The following is a 21,229-nucleotide window of genomic DNA, read 5'->3' on the forward strand; positions in this document are numbered from 1 at the left end:
AGTTGGAGAATGCCAGTGCTTGGCACTGGGGAGACTGGAAGAGGAACCTGAGATAGCCCGGCTACTCGGTCCTCATTCTCTCTAACTCTGTTAGAGAGATCTTGTATCGACTGGCCTGATTGAGACAGAGTGCTCGACAATTGTGCGAACATCTGCTCGAATCTCGTCCCCAGGGCGGAGACTTGCGAGCCAACCAGCTCGCCCACCTGTTGCATCACCACTGCTGAGAAAGCAGTGGGATCAAAGGTGCTAGGCCCTGCTCCTCCTACCGGCGTAGCCGGAGTGGAAGCGGTGGAGGCGGGAGAAGGCACTGGCTCGGCTGGGTTTAGGAGCGCGAGCCTTCTCCTTAGAAGCCTTGCTTCTAGAGCTCTTTGAGTGAGAAGAGCTCGGCTTCGCTTTCACCGCGTCGGCGTAGGAAGTCGAAGACTTCCTAGCCGAAGAAGACGAAGACGACTTCCTAGAAGTTGTCTTAGCCAGAGTCTTCGGTTCTCTCTGTCCCTTCACCTTTGGGGGTACAGAGAGAGCGGGCGGGAGAGCGGGGTAGGGATCTCAGATCCCACAAAGCCTTGGAAAGAAGCACTCGAAGAAGGGACAGGAGAAGATCCAGGAGCACCCAAGGAAAGACCTTGGGCGCCCGACACACCTACCTTCAACCAAACAAATCCTCCACCCTACCGCCATGGGCTCGATGTTTAGGTCCAGGGCAGCGACGTCCGGGACCGACTCCTGGGAAGCTACGACCCCAAAGGAATGCTGGAGGTCTGCTGGATGGAGGCTATCAGAGGGGCCGCGGACAAAGGGGTCAACATACCCAGTTGACTTGCCCGCAGGGAAGATCTGGACGGCCAGCTTCTTGTCAAGAATGTATGGCTGGCCTTTGGCGGCGTTCTTCCCGAAGCCGCCCACCCACGCTTTCAGGGTGGCGAGGGCGACTTCCCTCACACCAGTAGCCTGAAAGAAAGGCGAGATGAGCTTCTAGTGGCGGAACGGGGTTAACAAACTTATGACTAAGAGTTGTTAGTAAAATGATAAGGAAGCTATAATGGACTTACCCCATCTCCCAGCTGACCGACTAGGTCGTAGCAGATGGCGCAGGCTTCTGGGGTGCCAGACGATCATCTCGTTGTATGACGTGGCACAGGGGCGTGAGACCTGCACTCATCGTGGCCGCAGGGGTCGTACAACGTCGCGTTGCACGCTGGGACCTGACAGTTGGTAGCCTGTAAGTGGAAAGATACATGAGTACCAGGTAAACATTACAGTCTAACAGATGCTCCGCTGGTGCCGGAGCGATAAAGTTAGATTAAACAGAGCCCCGCCAAAAATACGTGTGGTAACCAGGTTGGTTGGTGCCCGCCCTAGGCTATAGCTCCGCTGATGGCGGGGACGCAAAAGGGAACCAACAGGAGTGGTGGTAAATGGAAACCACGACGGAAAATGGCGGGGATGGTAGATATATAATAATAACATTACACAATTCATTGTAAAATTAGGGTATATCCTTAAAATAATAATAATAATAATAATAATACAAACCTCTCTCGTCCTACTAGAAGAGTGCACGGGTAAGAAGCAAGCTCCCTTCCGGTAGCGGGGGAGAGATGTAAGGACATAGTAGGCAAGCAACCGACCACTAGTAGTGCCACCCGCCCCGCTGGCGGAGCCAGTAATCTATAACCAAGGTGCCCGGCTGCGACGGAAGGCTCCTTTCGTTATAGCGAGGGAGGTGGCCTGAGCAACTGGGGAGGGGGGGGAAGGTCTCGGCGTAACACGGCGGGAGAGAGAGAGGGGGGAGGGATGGCCTACTCCTCCCGCCTCACCGACTACCGCTCGGAGACCCGGTACTCATGAGGGTCGCCCTATACCCCGCTGGGAGGAACCCCTGGCCACCTCAGAGAGGGAGAGAGAGAAGGCGACTGAGGTTGTCATGACAACCAAGGGGTCCCCAGCCCCTCCCTATACCAGAAAGGGAGGGCAGGGGCAGGGAAAGGTGCGATGGAAACACGTGACCGCAAGTGGCCTAGGCCGCGAGCAACACAACCGTGAGAGGGCCACGTGAACCAGGCTGTACCAATACAAGGAACAAGCACCTAGGCTAGCCTAACACCCTAAATACAATAAATATATACATCGAAAAGATGGAAAAGACACTTTTAGTAAAAGAGAAAGAAGCCAGGAGGAGGCAGACTGTTCCAAGAAACAGAAGCCTACTCGGAGCCAGCGATAGCCGATGAAGAGCAAGAGCCGGGATGCTGGGCCGGAATAATCATAATAGCCTAAATACCAAACTAAGAGATATGGTAGGAGGGGGGCTAAACTAGCTAAAACTCGATGTAAAAGGACAATGAAACGTAATATAGTAAGCCCATAAGTATAAGAAAGTCCCAGTATGGGAGGACTGGGAATTCTTAACGAGGCAGCATGGCGCCACCACGAGACAACCGGGGAACAACCGTATATGACCTATTTAAGAGGAAAATACTGTACCGGAAGATAAAATGTTGTAAAACATTACTTATGAGTTACTTAACTTAGCCGTTGCAATAGCAGAGCGTTCCATGTTAGATGAAAAGGATAAATCCGGAATTAGCACAGCACAAGGAAAAATTGCATCTTGACGCTAGCGCTAAAAATTAAGGATGTCCGCTAGGGGCGCTGCTGTCCGTGGCGTCCTCTAGTAGTAGTAGTAGCGACTGCATCGCCCGTTGGTATCAGCTCTCTCTTGGGGGGATTCTGATTGGAAGTTCTAATTGGTGATTGTCTCGTGTAGTGTTCCCCACTCGCCCCCTATTACCATACCGACACTTCTTTTTAAGAAGCTGTGAGCGAGTCAGTTTTACTGACATTTTTCTTAATTTTGTTTTTCTCTGGTTAATTTTAGATTAATTTTACCTAGAAAGAATGATATTAAGGATCCTTTCATAGGCCGACACGAGCTGAGCCCAGAAAACAAATTGTAAAACGATAAAAGCAACACAGAGAAAATATTATCACAAAATAATGCATGAATTCGTAAGGTGCAGACGTAAACACATATTTTTTTCAAAAATTCACCATATCTAAATATTGTCCTAGAGACTTCCAATTTCTTTCAAAAATGAAGACAAATGATTTGAATATTACTATACAGTAAGAATAGTAGCTTACAAAATGCAGTTTTCGACCATATCTGACGAGTTAAAGTTGACCGAATGTCGAATTTTTTTTATATATATTTTTTTATATATGCAATTATTTCGGAAATAAGAAAAGCTACAACTTTCAAATATTTTTCGTTTTATTCTACATGAAATTGCGCACGTTTTCATATATAAAACTCTATGAAATGCCTAATATGAAACGGTAGCAAATATTCCGAGAATGGACTTACGCATTTCGGAGATTTGTGGCGGAGAATCCGCGCGAGGAGGGAAGGAAAGTTTTTTTTAAAAATTCACCATAAATTTAAATATTGTGCTAGAGAGACTTCGAATTTGTTTCACGATGAAGATATGACTGAATATTACTAGACTGTAAGAGTTTTATCTTACAATTGCGTTTTTCGACCATTTCGGTAGAGTCAAACTTCCGACCGAACGTGGTTTTTTTTCTATTTATCGTGATTTATATGCAAATATTTCGAAAATGAGAAAAGCTACAACCTTCAACTATTTTTTGTTATATTATACATGAAATTGCGCACATTTTCATACATAAAACGTTATGTAACGGCTAATTTAAAATGGTGCAAACATTACCACAATCGCACGTATGATTTTTTTGGAATTTTTTTTGGAGTTACCGCGCGGACGTAAGGAAAAAGTTTTTTCATAAATTCACCATAAATCGAAATATTGTGCTAGAGACTTCCAATTAGTTGCAAAATTAAGTTAAATGATTGAATATTACTAAAATATGACAATTTGTCCAAAATTGCATTTTTCCTAACTATACAAACCTGAGGTCTTTACAATAGGAAGGTACTAGCGGCAGCTGGATAGGTTGTAAGCTTTCGAACAAGGGGTTCGGTAGTTAACTGCTTGTCCGACAGGCGCGCGCGCGACTGGGAGGTAAACAAAATCACTTTTGCTTTTGGCCCAAGCAAAAACTGCAGAGTGAGGGGTGGCATGAGGACTATGTGTAAAAGGACCTCAGGTTTGTATAGTTAGGAAAAAATGCAATTTTGGACAAATTGTCATTTGTTCCGACACGGCAATACAAACCTTCGGTCCTTTTACAATAGGAAGACTCATTCTTGGTGGGAGGAATCTGAGTCTTTTGTGAACAGACTGGTGTTCGCCCAACCTTGGAATCCTCCCTGGTCGTAAGAGCGAGGGAGGGATCCAAGCCTCTGTCCGATTGATCGGGGTGTGCACCGCAGGATCAATGGTCAGACCTCGGACCAAGTACTAAGAGAGAGGCAAGCGTATCTCTTCGTACCAGCAAACAAGAACAAGTTCCTATTTGCAAGAGGCAACATAAAGTTATGGTTTGTCTCTTGTGGCATCCACTTCCCCCCCCTTGTAGGAGGAAGTGTGGATATTCGCTTCCCATCCCTAGTGAAAGGGATAGGATGGGGCTCTGTCGAGTAGCTCACCTGCATCTCGTCCTTATCCAGCAAGGAGATGAACGTATCCCTCTACCCACAGGAGGAGGGGGAGAAAAAGATAGGAAGAGAAGCCAGTCGCTCTCTCATTCACTTATCTATTCTTACAGTCCACACAGGGACTCGATGCTGTTCAGCCTGCTAGGGTCTGGGTTAGCTACACAACGTGTTGAGCAGCCACCACGGTTCCTAAGGAAAACGATCCAAGGACCTGTGGGCAATATCCAAAAGGTAGAAGGAGGTGCCAGTGGTCTGGTTGTACCAGACCCCTGCCTTCAGTACCTGCGCCACGGAGAAGTTCTTGTGTAACTCGAGGGAGTGTACTTCTAGGTCATCTTGGTGCTGACGAAGAGTCTTCCAACACTCAGCCTGGGATGGTCGAGTTTTCTTCAGAAAGCGCGGTCGCGCTTTCACAGGACAAAGCAGCATCTCCTTCGCATCGAAGGTGGTGAAGTCATTAGGGAGGGGATTGTGAAGGAACTCTAACCGATCGTCAGGAACCGAAAGGGTTCTGAGTCTTCGCTACGAAGTCGGTACGAAATCGAGCGTCACGAATCCCCATCCCCTGGATGCTTGACTTCGCAGGAAAAGTCATGCAATTACCTCAAGAGGAAAAGAAGGGAATGGTCGTATGACCTATCCCTCTTCTCGACTTCGGTGATGTCCTGTACCCATACTGGTCTATCCGTCTGCAGCGAAGTGTCTCACATTCTCCTATCCCCATGCAGTGAAGTTCTTCTCGGTAGTGATAGGACACCGACACTCAATGGTGGGTGTCGATGGTATGGGTACTGTGACAAGCCGTTAGGATGAAGAAAAGACTGTTATGGAACAACCGAACTAAGTCCACAGCGAGTTCGTAACTGACTTGGGCGCTCTGACAGCTGCCGACTGACTGCGTTCGGTAGGAGGCAAATTGCCAAGCACCCGAGCAAGTCACGTGACCTTCGCCTTAAAAGGGTTATGCCAAGAGACTAAACAAATAATTTGTTCTCACCGATGCCAGAAGGCGAGGTGATGATTCTCTTCAGGCATATACCCAACAGGCGAAAGTCAATTGCCTTCTAGAGACCAGAGGTCCCTGATGGCAAGATATCTCATAGTATAGTTGATTCTCAGCTAAGGAGAAACAACACACTGTGGTCGTTGAAGACGAAGGTGTACAGAAAATGCAACCTACGTCTTCACAGCTGAACCGAGAGAATTCTCAAGATTCTGAACCTGTGCTACAAAGACTGAGAATGCTAACCGCTATTCATTGCTGTCCGGTGGGAGGATCGTAGTTGCAATAAAAGCGGAGCGTTTTTCAGTAATGAAGAGACAGGGAAATACTGCCTGAAGAACTGCTTCTCATGGGCTGAACATTTGGAAGTAGAGCTGTCAGGTCGGAGAGTAGGCGATGTCCTTCTGACACATCTGTTAATTCGGGGCGAGCAATGAAATAATTGCACACCTACGAATACGAGATATTTGAAGACAAACTCAGATGTCTGCAAAAACTCATTCGCATTATCGCGGTGCGATGCAGCGGGAAGAGACCAGTACAGACTTCTGTTACCGTGCGGTAAACAGAAAGATGAAAGAGTCCAAGAGATATCTCTGTTGAAAAAATTCTCGCAATGTCGAAGGCGATGAAATCGAGCGTCACAGCAGTAGACGGTCCTTCATTATTGCGAGAATCCCCGTTAATCAGAGACTAAGTCCATGATTGTTGGTAGAGATACGGTTCGGTAGTTAATCAAACCAGGGGAGAGAGAGACGTAACCGACCGTGCATCTCCGAGACCTAGCTGATACTGAGCTGCTATCAGGCAGTTCATACGCAGTAGCTCTCGGTGACTCGTCATCCTGAGTTGCCAGTTCATCCCTTCCACGAGGAATGCGTTCGGCTAGAACCATCGAGCATAAAGAATACGCTCGAGCAATTATATTTAAAACGAAACGGATTCGGAAAATACAAAAGCTGATTTGGTGTTGTCGTGACAATACCAAGTATCTAAATCGAAACGATAGCTGCTGGGAGGTTGCAGGCGAACCCCGAGTTGTAGTTCAATTAGATACAATTCGTCTCGGTCACAAACCGTAGAGTTAACTACGGTATGCGCCTACCCCCGGACAATCAACTGTAAAAGAATCATGTCACGTAATATACGTAGTATATTTGTAGGTTCTGTACCACGACCTCCATCCTAAATTCTTTTCCCCTCGAGGAATGAAGAATAAGGATTGGAGATCGACCGCCTTCGTTCTCTAGTCAAGAGAGTGAAGGAGAAGTCTTTCCCAAAGGAAAGCTTCAATGGTGAACAGAATACCGAAGACGATAGTTCAAGCCAAACTGGAAGTTCCCGTCCGTTCTTCTCTATTCCAGGTTAATCGCCTACTGTGAGATACTCTTCTTTCAGCAGCAGTCTCCTTCCAAATGCTAGAAATTACAGGAATTCGAGCATAAGCGAGGTTTCCCGATCATCGTGTAACAATTATCGGGGATTCTCGCTCACTTTGGACCGTGGTCTCGCCTAAGTGTTGGAGATCGTAAAAAACTCGAACACTCTGAGTGCGCTAGAAAATCCGTAGAATTCTAAGCACTCTGCGAAACCCCCCACCGAATTCGTCAAACGATATCGGCTGGTGTCCTCTCGATTCCCGTAGAAATCGAGAAAGGGGCAGGATCCCTCCTCAACGACCGGGGCTTACGTCAGGTAGGACCCGAAGGTACCCCCGGGGTAGCGCAGCCCCTAACGTGGGGATCTTACAGAGAAATCTCTGTAGGATCCCTCCCCTTTCCATTGTAGCCGTAAGGAGAGAGGAATGGGGGAGGAATTGGTAGGACTGGCTCGCCTTCCCAGCGGAACCTAGCAGTTGGAGAAGAAAAGAAGCAGCCATCGCCGCCTCTCAGAGCCTGGGAAACTGTATCGTCAGGAGAAAACGTTTTGCCGAGGAGGGTTACGAACTCATACTGTAGGTAAGGTCTGCCGCCACTGTGAACGTCGTCTGGGTGGGCTGATTGACACCTGACAGGAGAGAGCCGATACCGTCCTCCGACTCATTCCAGTCCTCGTCGAGGTCGAAACCTCTCAGGAGGACCCGAAGGGGTAGGGGGCATTCAAATACGGTGTCCGAAGACACGTAAAAACGCCTCTGTCGCAGTAGAGGAGGTGGAAGTAGCTTGTTCGACCGGCCAGAACTGAGAGAGCCTTCTTGTCCAGAGACGAGAGACTACCTGGTTCAACACAGTCGGCAAGCTCCGATCGCGGCAGATCCACCGCCGATTTGGGTTCCCTCTCGGGCCCCAAAACGACTCGAGCCGAGACGTGGCTCTGCTGGTGGGAGCGGCGATCCTTCCCCAAGTCGTTGTGCTGACGAATCAGCACCATAACCTCGGCAAAGTTCCTCTGGATCTCGGAAGTCACAGCATCTTGCAGAGTAGGACCGTTAAGCCCTTCGAACAAGAGCATATTCCGAGAACCTTCCTCCTAAGAAGGGGGAACAGCGACAGCCCTCTCGGTCTTCTCCATCCACTTGCGCATACGTCCTGGCCGGTCCAAGAACCGTGCCTGGCACGTAGGGCGTCGTGGTGGGATCATGAGGGGCGCACCCCTCACGATCACTCCTCAATACCTCGCTCCTCCGGTGTAAACCCGATGAGGGGTTTGAAAGTACGGGAGAGGCAGACCTGACGTCCCTCCTCGCTCGCTGGCAGAACCAGCAGGCTTGGAGGCCTGCAGGCGATCGTCAACCCGCGGTGGCGATCGAGCTGCAGGCCTGGTAGAACCGTCTCGCTGTGGAGAACGGCTGGACTGAGCACAGCGGCCCCGATCTCGAGTGTCAGAAGAGCTGGTGCTGGTTGCCGTGTACCGATCGCTCTCTGTGAGAGCGACGGTCAGGCGACCTGCAGGCTCCACTGTCACGGTCGAGGGGGACGGTGCTTGTCCTCACGGCACGTCACGTCGCTGGTTCCAGCCGTGGTGGCTGGCCACCGGCGAACGGGGGGGACCTCTTCCCAGCCTCAGCCCGTGGCCGGCGTGGACCGTCACGTCCCCGGGTAGCCAGCTGGTCGCTGCAGATCGAGCGAGAGCTGGTCTGGTGAGAGTCGCGTGAGCGGCTGTCACCAGTCTTCCGCTCCGTGCCGTGAACCTGACGCTGAGGGGGCGGGCTCAGAGGTCTGGTTCCTGGCTGCACGGTCGCTGGTAGGCGAACCGTACAACTCGGTAAAAAACTCCCGCGAACGAGAGGCCGAGACGGACCCTGATGCAGTGGCAGAACCACTGACACCAGGCGAGGAAGTACCGGTGTTAGCCGGTACCCCACCTCTGGTCCCCGTAGTCTTCTTCCTTGCGGAAGAAGAGACGGGCCCCGCTCCCGAAGGAGCAGGAGGACCAGCGGAAGGAACCCTCCCCGTCCCACCGAGGTGAGACGGGTCCCGAGAGCTCCCGAGGGAGACTTCTTAGGAGGGAGGAGGCAACCTTCTTCTTCCTCGGCTGTGAAGCCTTAGAAGTCGAAGGGGAAGAGGCGGCAGCCGACGACGATGAAGAAGATGAAGACGACAACGACGACACCTTCCTCCTCTTCTTCGTCAGCTTCCTCAGGACAGACGTAAGATCTGCTATCCAGGGCGGAGCCAGGCTGCTGTAGCCGAAGCCACAGGGCCCGGACGCACCTGTACAGACAGACCAAAGTCTGGGGTAGTACCACCACGAACAGGGACGACGTCAGCAGGTATGGGCATCTCAGGAACAGCAGGCACAGCCAGCACACCATCGGTAGGGACAGCCAGCACAGCAACGGCAGGGACAGCCAGCGCAGCAACCGGCAGGGACAGCCAGCAACAGCAACTGCATGGACAGTCAGCCCAGAATCGGCAGGTACGGCAGGCAGCACCGGAAACACAGGAAGTGGAGCAGCAGCCAACAACATCCTGGTACCGGCGGCAGGTCCAGGGGCGAGCTCTAGGGCAGCGGAAGTGTGGTTGCGGCAGCGCGGCAACCACGAGCGGCGGCGGCACGCCCCCCTCTCGGTACGGCGAACGGCACTTCACAGCGGCTGTAGGCAAGACTGTTACCACGTGAGGCGAGTACACCAGGTGAGGAGGGACGTCGTCACCTGGAGTCGATATCGTTGTCGTTGGTTCACCACTCCATGGGTGACCGCAGTAGGCCCAGACATAGAACCGCAGCCCCTGGACACTAGCACGCCCTGCAAATCGAAGGACGCCCATACCTCACCAAGGTCCACCCTCGTGGCAGTAGCACCTGCGGAAATAACAGTAGTAGATGATAGTGGGGGGGAAGTCCCCTCGGCGCGGGAGGGTGAGCCCCACACCGAACGAGCGGAAGCCCCGAATACAATTGTACATCGGGCACCGAGCGCCATCCCTGCGCTCGACGGATCGGGCAAGGAGAAGAACCCAGATAACCTCCCCCCCGAAGGGGAAGGGCCATCTGTGGGAGCTGAGCGGGGGGGGGATTCTCGTTCCCCACCCCCGCACAGCACCCATGTACCCAACCAACAATAATAATAAGGACCCGAGAGCAATCGTGCCCTCGGCACCGAATGCAAGGGCATAAGGATCAATTCCCTGACTGAGCGGAACTTGAACCAAAAATAAATATTGATGCAATCAATAATAAAAGGAATAAAATGAATAAGAATCTTGCATTACGATTCACTTCACAATGAATAAGGGCTCGGATCGAGCGCATTTGCGCCCTCGTACCGGGCGCAAGGGTAAAAGGATCCATTCCCGATTATGAACGGAAACCTTGATTCATAATGAATTGATGCAATCAAAATATATATGAAAAATAAAAAAGAATACTGCGCTTGCGATTTCACTTCATACAAAATAAAAAGGGAAAGGATCAATTCCCGGGAAATAGCGGAAACATTGATCCAAGTAAATAATGCAATCTCAATAAAATATGGAAATGAAAAAGAACTGCACTTGCGATTTCACTTCATTCAAATAAAAAGGGGAAAGGATCAATTTCCGGGTAAGAGCGGAAACTGATCCAAAATGAGTATTGCTACAATCAAAATAAATATATGAAAATGAAAAAGAATACTGTACTTGCGATTCCACTTCCATACAGAATAAGTTTTCGTGCCGAGCGCATTCGCTCGGCAACGAGCATACAGGTAAAAAAAAATAAATGAAAAGGGCACTTACTTACGATTTTCATCTACACATTTCCAACCAAAATATAAGCTCGGAGCGAGCGCTCTCCCGCCCTCGGCACCGAGCATTACACAATACGAGGATCATTTCTGGGAAAAATGAATTCCCGCACTTACGCCCTTCAGTCCTGGCACTCGGGTAATCGGAGGGCGTGGAGAAACCAAGATCCTTTAATTCACAATTGAATTCAATGGAAATAAATATGAAATGATTGTACTTACAATTCAGTTTCACTAGATAAATAGAAAAAGAAAAACAAACACCTGCGAAAGCAACGACGATGAAGCGGGCAGAGAGCGATGATACACGTCTACACGCCAGCAGGCCGAAAGCAAAAGTGATTTGTTTACCTCCCAGTCGCGCGCGCGCGCCTGTCGGACAAGCAGTTAACTACCGAACCCCTTGTTCGAAAGCTTACGACCTATCCAGCTGCCGCTAGTACCTTCCTATTGTAAAAGGACCGAAGGTTTGTATGCCGTGTCGGAACAAATAAGAGTTTTAGCTTACAATTGCGTTTTTCGACCATTTCGGTAGAGTCAAAGTTGACCGAAGGTTGAAATTTTGGCACTTATCGTTATTTAATTATGAAAATATCTCAAAACTGATAAAAGCTACAATCATGAGTATTTTTTAGCTGTATTCTACATAAAAATGCGCACATTTTCATATATAATAGTCCATGTAACGGCTAATTTAAAATGGTAAAAAAATTATGTCAAAGTGACGAAATAATTTCCGAGATGTGTCACAGATACTTTTTAGTGCGGCAAGAAAGAAATTCGCGCTTGCCGCCGCCTGCCGTAACGATTTGTAAAAACAAAACAACACCTTTGATCCGTGAACTCCCAGCACTCCCCCAAGGCACGTGATTCAAGAGTTTTCGGCTGGTAGGCCTAAACGTATTTTTTCCGTGAATTTTTAAAAAAAAACTTTTTTATGTCGACATAAAATACGTCCAGTCGGCACCCGAGAGACAAAAAATGTCGACGTAAAATACGTCCAGTCGGCGTTTAAGGGTTAAGGACAAAAGGCAAGATGGACAATTACAACACTTGTAAAAGGCTAAAGGTTTTTGAATCTGTAAGCAAAAGCATACTCAAAACCAATTCATTCTGAAGAAAAGCAAATAAATTGAAATATTTTATGCCTTAATACTATTTATCTACAATTTCAACTTACCTTCAAACGCACTGTACGGTCAGAAATATTATTCATCTCTCCTTTCAGAAATCTGAGTTTCTGGGAATACATGGAAACTTCAGCAAACTGTAAAAGAAGAGGAATTTTGAGATATTAATAGTCTGCAATTCAACTTTTCCTCTCTGACTACAAAATAATGCCATGCCCATCACTCAAAGTACCAGTACAGTACCATGGAGTATAAAATAATCAAGCAAATAAAAAACGACCAATCTCTTAAATAACATGAAGGGAACAAAAAGAGGAGAACAACAACAGAGCCAATAATAGTATGTAATGTGAAGAAAACCTATGCATATACATCTAGTATATGGAAGGTATCAACAGCAAAATAGAAATTGCCAAATGTCTGGATAAATTTCTGTTCTAAGTCTAAATAGCACTGGGACTGGCAACCTGATGCCTAAATCTAGAGCAGATCTGATAAAAGAAAGCAAGAGGAGGAGGGAAAATGTGCACTTATCTGTAAAGGAGATTCACTAATCTTTAAAAAAGTAAAATTACAGATTACAGACATCATAGGAATAAATAACATCAAATGTTGATTTCCACAGGATTAACTAGAGCAGTGGTGGGCAAACTGCAGCCGAGGGCCACATCCAAGGGGTTCTGTGCGGCCCATGGAAGACCGCAGCAAATTAGAAAAAAAAATGAAGAATTTTTTTGAGCACATATAATTTAGTTTATAAAATATAAATTTATATGCATGAGTTATATTTATTAACTTCTTTCTCTGCTGATGTGGATAAAGCTCCTCATAAATTATAGCTTTAATTGTTAGACATTCAAGCTGACCATTCATTGAAGGAAATGTTTCACTCCGTACCATTAGTATTAGAGTTTTACAAGTCACTTTCATCTGTGAGCAGAGTTTTTCCTACATGAAGACAAATAAATCCAAGAACAGGTCCATGTTGTCCAACACAAACTGAAATGCAGTGGTGAGAGTTTCTACCAGCAACCTTGTGCCAGACTTTAAACGATTTGTAGAGCAGAATTGTGACCAGAAACATTTTTCCACTGAATTGCTTGTGCTGCATTCTGAATTTGTTTGCATTTATTAACCATGCTGTCTACATGTTGTATTATCTTAAAGAGCACCGCCAGATTTTAAAAGGTGTGGCCCTTAGACTTTTCAAGGCCCACTGATGTGGCCCTCACTCTGAAAAGTTTGCCCACCACTGAACTAGAGAAGTGGTAGCCTGGTTGTTAATACGAGGATACCTGAGAGGGTGAACACGTTCTCTCTCAGGCCAACAGAGCAGCGGCTAAAATAATTTCTGCATACACGAAAGACATACCCTAATTTCACAGCAAAGAGAAAAAGGATTTAAAGAGGTAAGGAAGAAGTCACTTAACAAATGGGAACAAGAAAAGATATAAAAAATATATTTAACATTTCAAGAATAACTAACAATTTGAACTATGAGAAAATGAAAGGCTAAATTACATTTTTGCCACAAAGAACCTAGGAAGTTGTGAGACAGTGAATACAGGAGCTGATCTAAAGGGGTAAGGAAGAAGTCACTCAACAAATGGGAACAAGAAAAGATATAAAAAATATATTTAACATTTCAAGAATAACTAAAAATTTGAACTATGAGAAGATGAAAGGCTAAATTACATTTTCACAACAAAGTACCTAAGAAGTAGTGAGACAGTGAATACAGGAAAAAAACATCAATGAAAGAGCTACACTAGAAGTTACAGATATAAAGGGAAAAAATGGTAGAACAGAATTCTGATGATTACCACTATAAACTGCGGATAGCACAGAGCCACACGGAACAATACCAGAACTTGGGATTAATTTATCAAAGAGGAGTTATATCTTGAGCCTTTCACTGGCTTGCCCTACAAATTTGTTCTTAAATAAAGACTATCGACCTGGAGCAAGGTAAAGCTAAAGAAGTTGGGCAGCTAGATAAGAAAACTGTTTCACCATCAACAACAAAAATAATAAAGTGGTTTTAGAAAAAGCTTAAAAGTAGTTAACATAACAGAGGTTTACTAACCCTCTTAAGCCGGAGCCCTAAAAAATCAAAACGTCTCCCGTATGCCGGGCCTGGTTTGGAGTGAGCGCGGAAGTGGAAAAAATAATCAAAAAAATTACAGCGCGCGTACTTTTGAAGATTAAGAGTTCATTTTTGGCTCCTTTTTTTGTCATTGCCTGAAGTTTAGAATGCAACCATCAGAAATGAAAAATAATATCATTATCATATGTAAATAATGCGATATATGGTAGCGAAAAAAAAAAATTCATACATAATTGTATTCAAATCACGCTGGGCAGAAAACGGTCAAAGCTAACCAGTTACTTTTTTTTGCGTTGTATTGTACACTAAATTGCAATCATTTTGATATATAATACATTGTAAAACAATAAAAGTAACACCGGAAAAATATTATCACAAAATGATGTACGAATTCGTAACGCGCGGACGCAAAAAAATATTTTTTTCAAAAATTCACCGTAATTCTAAATAATGTTCTAGAGACTTCCAATTTGTTTCGAAATTAAGACAAATGATTGAATATTACGATACTGTAAGAGTTTTTAGATTAGAATGCAGATTTCGACCATTTCGGACGAGTTAAATTGACCGAATGTCGAAATTTTAATATTATATATATTTTTTCATATTCGGCACATATTTCGAAGATGGAAAAAGCTACAACCTTCAATTATTTTTTATTGTATTCTTCATGAATTTGAAAACGCACATTTCGATATATGAAACTCTATAAAAAGGCTAATATGAAAAGGAGCAAATATTAGGATAATGCCATGTACGTATTTCGGAGACTTGCGGCCGCGAATCGGCGCGCGGAGTGAAGGTAAATATATTTTTCAAAAATTCACCATAAATCACAATATTGTTTTAGAGACTTCAAATTTGTTTCAAAATGAAGAAACATGACGGAATATTACTAGGCCGTAAGAGTTTTAGCTTACAATTGCGTTTTTCAACTATTTCGGTAGAGTCAAATTTGACCGAACGTGGTTTTTTTTCTATTTATCGTGATTTATATGCAAATATTTCGAAAAAAGAGAAAAGCTACAACCTTCAATCATTTTTAGTTGTATTCTACATGAAATTGCGCACATTTTCATATATAAAACTTTATGAAACAGCTAATTTTAAATGGTGCAAACATTTCGACAATCGCACAAAAAAATTCTGATTTTTTCGGAAGAGTTACCGGCGCGAACGTAATTTTTTTTTTTTCATAAATTCACCATAAATCAAAATATTGTGCTAGAGACTTCCAAGTCGTTGCAAAATGAAGGTAAATGATTGAATATTATTACTAGAATATAAGAGTTTTAGCTTACAATTGCGTTTTTCGACCATTTCGGTAGAGTCAAAGCTGACGAAAGTTGAAATTTTTGCACTTAACGTTATTTATATGAAAATATTTCAAAAACTGATAAAAGCTACAACCATGGGTTGTCTTTTGTTGTATTGTGCATGAAATTGCGCACATTTCCATATATAAAAACTTTATGTAACGGCAAATTTAAAAGGGTGCAAACTTAGGACAATCGCACGAAAAAATTTATCGGAAGAGTTATCGCACGAACGTAAGGAAAAAGTTTTTTCATAAATTCACCATAAATCGAAATATTGTGCTAGAGACGTCCAATTTGTTGCAAAATGAAGGCAAATGATTGAATATTACTATAATATAAGAATTTTAGCTTCAATTGCGTTTCTCGACCATTTCTAGATCAAAGTTGACCGAAGGTTGAAATTTTTGCACTTATCGTTATTTATATGAAAATATTTCAAAATTGATAAAGCTACAATCATGAGTATTTTTTAGTTGTATTGTGCATGAAATTGCGCACATTTTCATATATAATACTTCATGTAAAGGATAATTTAAAATGGTGCAATAATTATGTCAAAGTGACGAAATAATTTCCGAGATGTGTCACTGATACTTTTTAGTGCGATAAGAAAGAAATTCGCGCTTGCGCGCCTGCGTAGCGATTGTAAACAAAACAACGCCTTGATCCGTGAACTCCAGCATCCCCAAGGCGCGTGATACAAAAGTTTTCGGCTGGTAGGCCTATAAGTATTTTTCCGCGAATTTTTAAAAAAAAACTTTTTTGAGCCGACGTATGATACGTCCAATCGGCATACGGGAGACATTTTGACTCGACGTTTAATACGTCCAATCGGCGTAAGAGGGCTAACTAACCAGCAAATTGGGATATGAAAGGCTTTTAACCAATCTGTTAAGTCTATAACATACGATTCTCTCGAGTCCAACAACAAATACACTCGTTAAATTTCTATTTGAACAACCAGAAAGGAAGAAAGGAAACTAAACAATAAACTGGATGAAAAGTAAAGGAACACAATAAAGGGAATACAAAATGCTACAAAAAATCTTTGGTAATTAATGGCAACAGTGTGACAAGCAAGGAGAACAATCAAGCAATTCTATACCCTAAAAACATCAGTTAGAACTGCTGACACCTGCCTAACAATTGCCTGAATTTCATTCCATAAAACCAGAGTTGGATTTCAGGTACTTCATTTGAGACACTATTGAATAAAATTTTACTCTAGTTTTGTATCAGCAAACAATCTTGTTTTCTCTTTTATAGACTGTAGTAAGAAAGTTCTCTTTCAGAGCTAATAAATTTTCACTCACACAACTTACTACAGTATAATAAGTTCACATAAATTTGTTCCTGATTTGTTTAAGGTTGCATATACCCATAATCAATAATGCTCATAGAGAAATTATATTTTTGTTGTATAGTACACAAATTTGTTATTTTATCGTATTAAAACTCCCTCAAAAATTGAAAGATTGTGTTGAATGTATAATGCCATTTTATAGACTAAAAATGAAATTTTTTTAATCAATTTGTATTTTTCATAACTAGCAAACATGATTATTTGTTATAATACAATAAAGTTTCATACATACTTACCTGGCAGATATATACATAGCTAAGACTCCGTCGTCCCCGACAGAAATTCAAATTTCGCGCCACTCGCTACAGGTAGGTCAGGTGATCTACCGGCCTGCCCTGGGCGGCAGGACTAGGAACCATTCCCGTTTTCTACTCATATATTTTCTCTTCCCTCTGTCTCCTTGCAGGGGAGGCTGGGTGGGCCCTAATCGTATATATCTGCCAGGTAAGTATGTATGAAACTTTATTGTATTATAACAATATCATTTTCATACAATCAACTTTACCTGTCAGATATATACATAGCTTATTGGCACCCTTCGGGGGGGTGGAGGTAGACAGCTACTTCTGGAATAGACAGGTAAACAACATATGTTGTAGGTATAAATAAAACCTTGGTTCCTACCTGATAGGTGGTAGACTTCGTGGGTGTTTGCCCCGTAGTCTGCATCACCTCAAGAAACTTTAGCGAGATATGTGATCTATGGCCAAGAATTCTTGTGGGTCTGCCGAAGGGGTCTTATCCACTTACTCGGCAGAGCCTGAAAGGACTTTGTCAATGGGTGCTGATCCACTTATATGACAACACACCTTATTAAGGAGCACACAACCAATCCCGACCACCTGATCCTAACCACCATGTTAGTATTAAAAATTGCTCTGAGTTATCCCCAAACTCTTCGCAACAACCATAACTCAAACCAAATTGCACACGCACACAATAATTTTTCAAAAAAAAAAATTTATGATACTCATCTAATAAAAGATATCACAAGAGTTCCTTACTGAACGAAAGTGACTGGCCGCCTGTGCGGCATCTGCACTTGTTCAGCAGAAAGTCTAGAACATATCTATTAGACTTATGTAGTAATTAAGGATTGGTGTTAGCTCCTGTACCCAGGATTGTGCCCGCAGACACGAAAGGACCTAAAGAAAAACATTTTTCATAGGTCACGACGACGTCCTTCAAATAGTGAGAAGCAAACACAGAATTACATCTCCAATATGTCGCTTCCAAGATATTCTTTAGTGACATATTTCTCTGAAAAGAGAGAGACGTAGCCACTGCTCTCACTTCATGAGCTCTTACTCTCAGGAGTTTGAAAGAATCATCCGTGCAAGCCTTATGAGCGTCCGTAATGACGTTCCTGACAAAAAAGGCTAAAGCATTCTTAGACATAGGTCTTGATGGATCCTTCACCGAGCACCAGAGACCTTGTCTAGAACCTCCCAACTGTTTCTTCTTCTGTATGTAAAACTTTAAAGCCCTTACTGGCAAAGAGACCTCTCCTCCGGTTCCCTGCCGACGAGACCCGATAAGCCTTTTACTTCGAAGTTTCTCGGCCAGGGATTCGAAGGATTTTCATTCTTCGCCAAGAATAATTCTTTGAAGGAACAGATGGCTGAATCTATATTGAAACCCACTTTATCACTAAGGGCGTGCAGCTCACTAACTCTTTTTGCCGTCGCCAGTGACAAAAGAAACAAACATTTTCTCGTTATGTCGCGAAACGAGGCCAAATGCAGGGGTTCAAATCTCGCTGAGGACAAGAACTTAAGTACCACGTCGAGATTCCAGTTAGGGGGAGAAGTAATCTTAGACTTCTTGGTCTCAAAAGATCTAATAATCAGATCATGTAGATCCTTTTCGTTTCCCAAATCTAGGCCTCTATCCTAAAGACGGCCGAAAGCATACTCCTATAGCCCTTTATCGTGGCTACGGAGAGACGCGATTCTTCTCTCAAAAATAACAGAAAATCAGCGATTTCTGTTACAGAGGTACTGGAGGAGGACAACTTCTTCGACTTACACCACCTTCTAAAAACTTCCCACTTCGATTGGTAAACACGGATAGTGGAGTTCTCCGGGCTCTAGCGATCGAGCTTGCTGCTTTGTTAGAAAAGCCTCTCGCTCTGACAAGTCTTTCGATAGTCGAAAGGCAGTCAGAGCGAGAGCGGGGGAGGTTTTTGATGAAACCTCTCGAAGTGTGGTTGTCTGAGTAGATCCTTCCTTTGTGGAAGGGATCTGGGGAAGTCTACCATCCACTCCACACCTCTGGAAACCACTCTTGTGCTGGCCAAAAGGGGGCTATCAGGGTCATTTTTGTCCCCTTTGAAGTCACAAACTTCCTGAGCACTTGCCCAGAATCTTGAATGGGGGAAATGCGTAAACGTCTACATGAGACCAATCTAGCAGGAGAGGCGTCTACTATTAGAGCTCTGGGGTCTTCTACTACTGAACAAAAGACTTCCAGTCTCTTTGAGAGGAACGTGGCAAAGAGGTCGACATGAGGAGTCCCCAAAGAGACCAGAGATTCCGACAAACTTCTGAGTGGAGGGTCCATTGGTATGAAGGACCTGGTTCCTGCCTGTCAGCCTGTCTGCTCTCACGTTCCTTACTCCTTGAACAAACCTCGTCAAAAGAGAGATGTTCCTTTGAGATGTCCACAACAGCAGGTCCCTTGCGAGCTCGTAAAGGGCATACGAGTGAGTACCTCCTTGCTTTCGAATGTATGCAAGGGCGGTTGTATTGTCCGCATTCACTTGGACTATCTTGTTCCTCACTAAAGGTTCGAAGCTCTTTAGGGCTAGGTGTACGGCCAACAGCTCTTTGCAGTTTATGTGCCAGGACACTTGAAGAGCATTCCAAGTGCCTGACACCTCTCTCTTTCCCAAGGTTGCTCCCCAACCTTTTTCCGACGCGTCGGAAAACAATACAAGGTTTGGGTTCTGTGTTTCTAGAGAAGTACCCTTGTTTTCCTTCAGTGGGGGTAACCACCATTCTAAATGGCTTTTCATCAGAACTGGAATGGGAAAACTGTCCGAGATAAGCCCTGTCTTCATTTGTTCCACGATTCTTCTGAGGAAGAACTGAAGCGACGGAGATGAAGTCTTCCTAGAGAAAGAACTGTTCGAGCGAGGAAAGAGTCCCGAATAGGCTCAACCATCCTCGCCGAAGTACGTTCCTTCCTTAGGAAGAGAGAGACTTTCTCTAAACCTCTCGTTAGTCTCTCTTGAGAAGGAAATACTCGAAAACCCCGAGAATCCATGCCGAATCCCCGCAAGATTAGACCAAGTTCTGGCTGGGGATCAGTTGGACTTCTCGAGATTCACGAGTAATCCTAAGGTCTTTATCAGGTTTAGTGTCACAGTCAGTCCTCCAAACACTGTTTCTCTGACTTTGCTCTGATGAGCCAGTCGTCTAGGTATAGAGATATACTGATTCCTTTCAGGTGAAGCCATCTCGCCACATTTTTCATAAGGCTCGTGAAAACCTGACGGCGCCGTAGACAGGCCGAAACACAAGGCTCTGAATTGGAAGATCCTTCCCCCCGTCATGAAACGGAGGTACTTCTTCGACGAAGGATGGATCGGGACGTGAAAATAGGCATCCTGGAGATCCAGAGACACCATCCAATCCCCTTGGCGAAGAGCCGCAAGGACTGATGCAGAGGTCTCCATGGAGAACTTCTGTTTCTGAACAAACTTGTTCAGAGCGCTGACATCCAGAACTGGTCTCCAGCCCCCCGAGGCTTTCGCAACCAAGAAAAGACGATTGTAAAACCCTGGGGAGCTTTGATCCAGCACTAGCTCTATAGCTCTCTTGTCCCACATCTGATCCACCATTTGTTGAAGAGTATCTTTCAACACAGGGTCCTTGTAATTGGCGGACAATTCCCGCGGATGTTGACGTCAGGGGAGGATTGTCCAGGAAAGGAATGAGGTATCCCTTCTGTAGGAACATAGACCAAGCGTCTGTATCTATGAGAGTCCAGGCTTCAGCAAATCCCCGGAGCCTGGCACCTACTGGTGTTTGGAGGAGCGCCACTTCACTTTCCCCTTTTAAAGGGACGGAAAGAGGCTCTACCTCTCTTCTCAGTCGCTTTTCTTTTAGCGGTAACTCTAGAGGGAGGGCCTCCTCGAAAGGGCCGAACAGGCGTAGAAACACCTTTCTTGTCTCCAACCATCACTGGTCTCTTCTTCCTGGATGATTGCAGGAGAAGATCCTGTGTTGCTTTCTCCGTCAGAGAACGGAAATGTCCCTCACCAACTGCGAAGGAACAGAAAGTCAGACCTGGGTGCGAATAACAAGGCTGCCCTTTGCGAATGGGATACCGCTTTTGTCAAGAAAGCGCTAAAAACAGATCTCTTCTTTAAGAGACCTGCTCCAAATAAGGAAGAAACTTCCCCTGAGCCATCCTGTACCGCCTTGTCAATACAGGACAAAATTGCAAGGAGTACGTCCGGATCGAGTCCTTCCGAGGCATGAGCCTTCTTGGACATCACCCCAAGGGACCAATCTAGGAAGTTATCTTCGCAGTATGAAGGCTATGT

At 45.0% G+C, this 21,229-nt stretch overlaps 1 protein-coding gene across 5 annotated transcripts in view; it reads right to left on the bottom strand.

Annotated features, from left to right (window-relative positions):
- Nucleotides 1–21,229, bottom strand: part of LOC135225773 (biogenesis of lysosome-related organelles complex 1 subunit 6-like) — a 59,837-nt gene that overhangs the window by 7,920 nt on the left and 30,688 nt on the right. For all 5 annotated transcript variants that reach the window (XM_064265250.1, XM_064265269.1, XM_064265261.1 and 2 more), the window contains exon 4: nt 11,939–12,025. In XM_064265250.1, the coding sequence (XP_064121320.1) occupies nt 11,939–12,025 (87 nt within the window). The remainder of the gene's footprint in view (nt 1–11,938; nt 12,026–21,229) is intronic.

The sequence above is a fragment of the Macrobrachium nipponense genome, chromosome 20 (genome assembly GCF_015104395.2).
Source record: "Macrobrachium nipponense isolate FS-2020 chromosome 20, ASM1510439v2, whole genome shotgun sequence".
In the NCBI taxonomy this organism is placed as follows: domain Eukaryota; kingdom Metazoa; phylum Arthropoda; class Malacostraca; order Decapoda; family Palaemonidae; genus Macrobrachium; species Macrobrachium nipponense.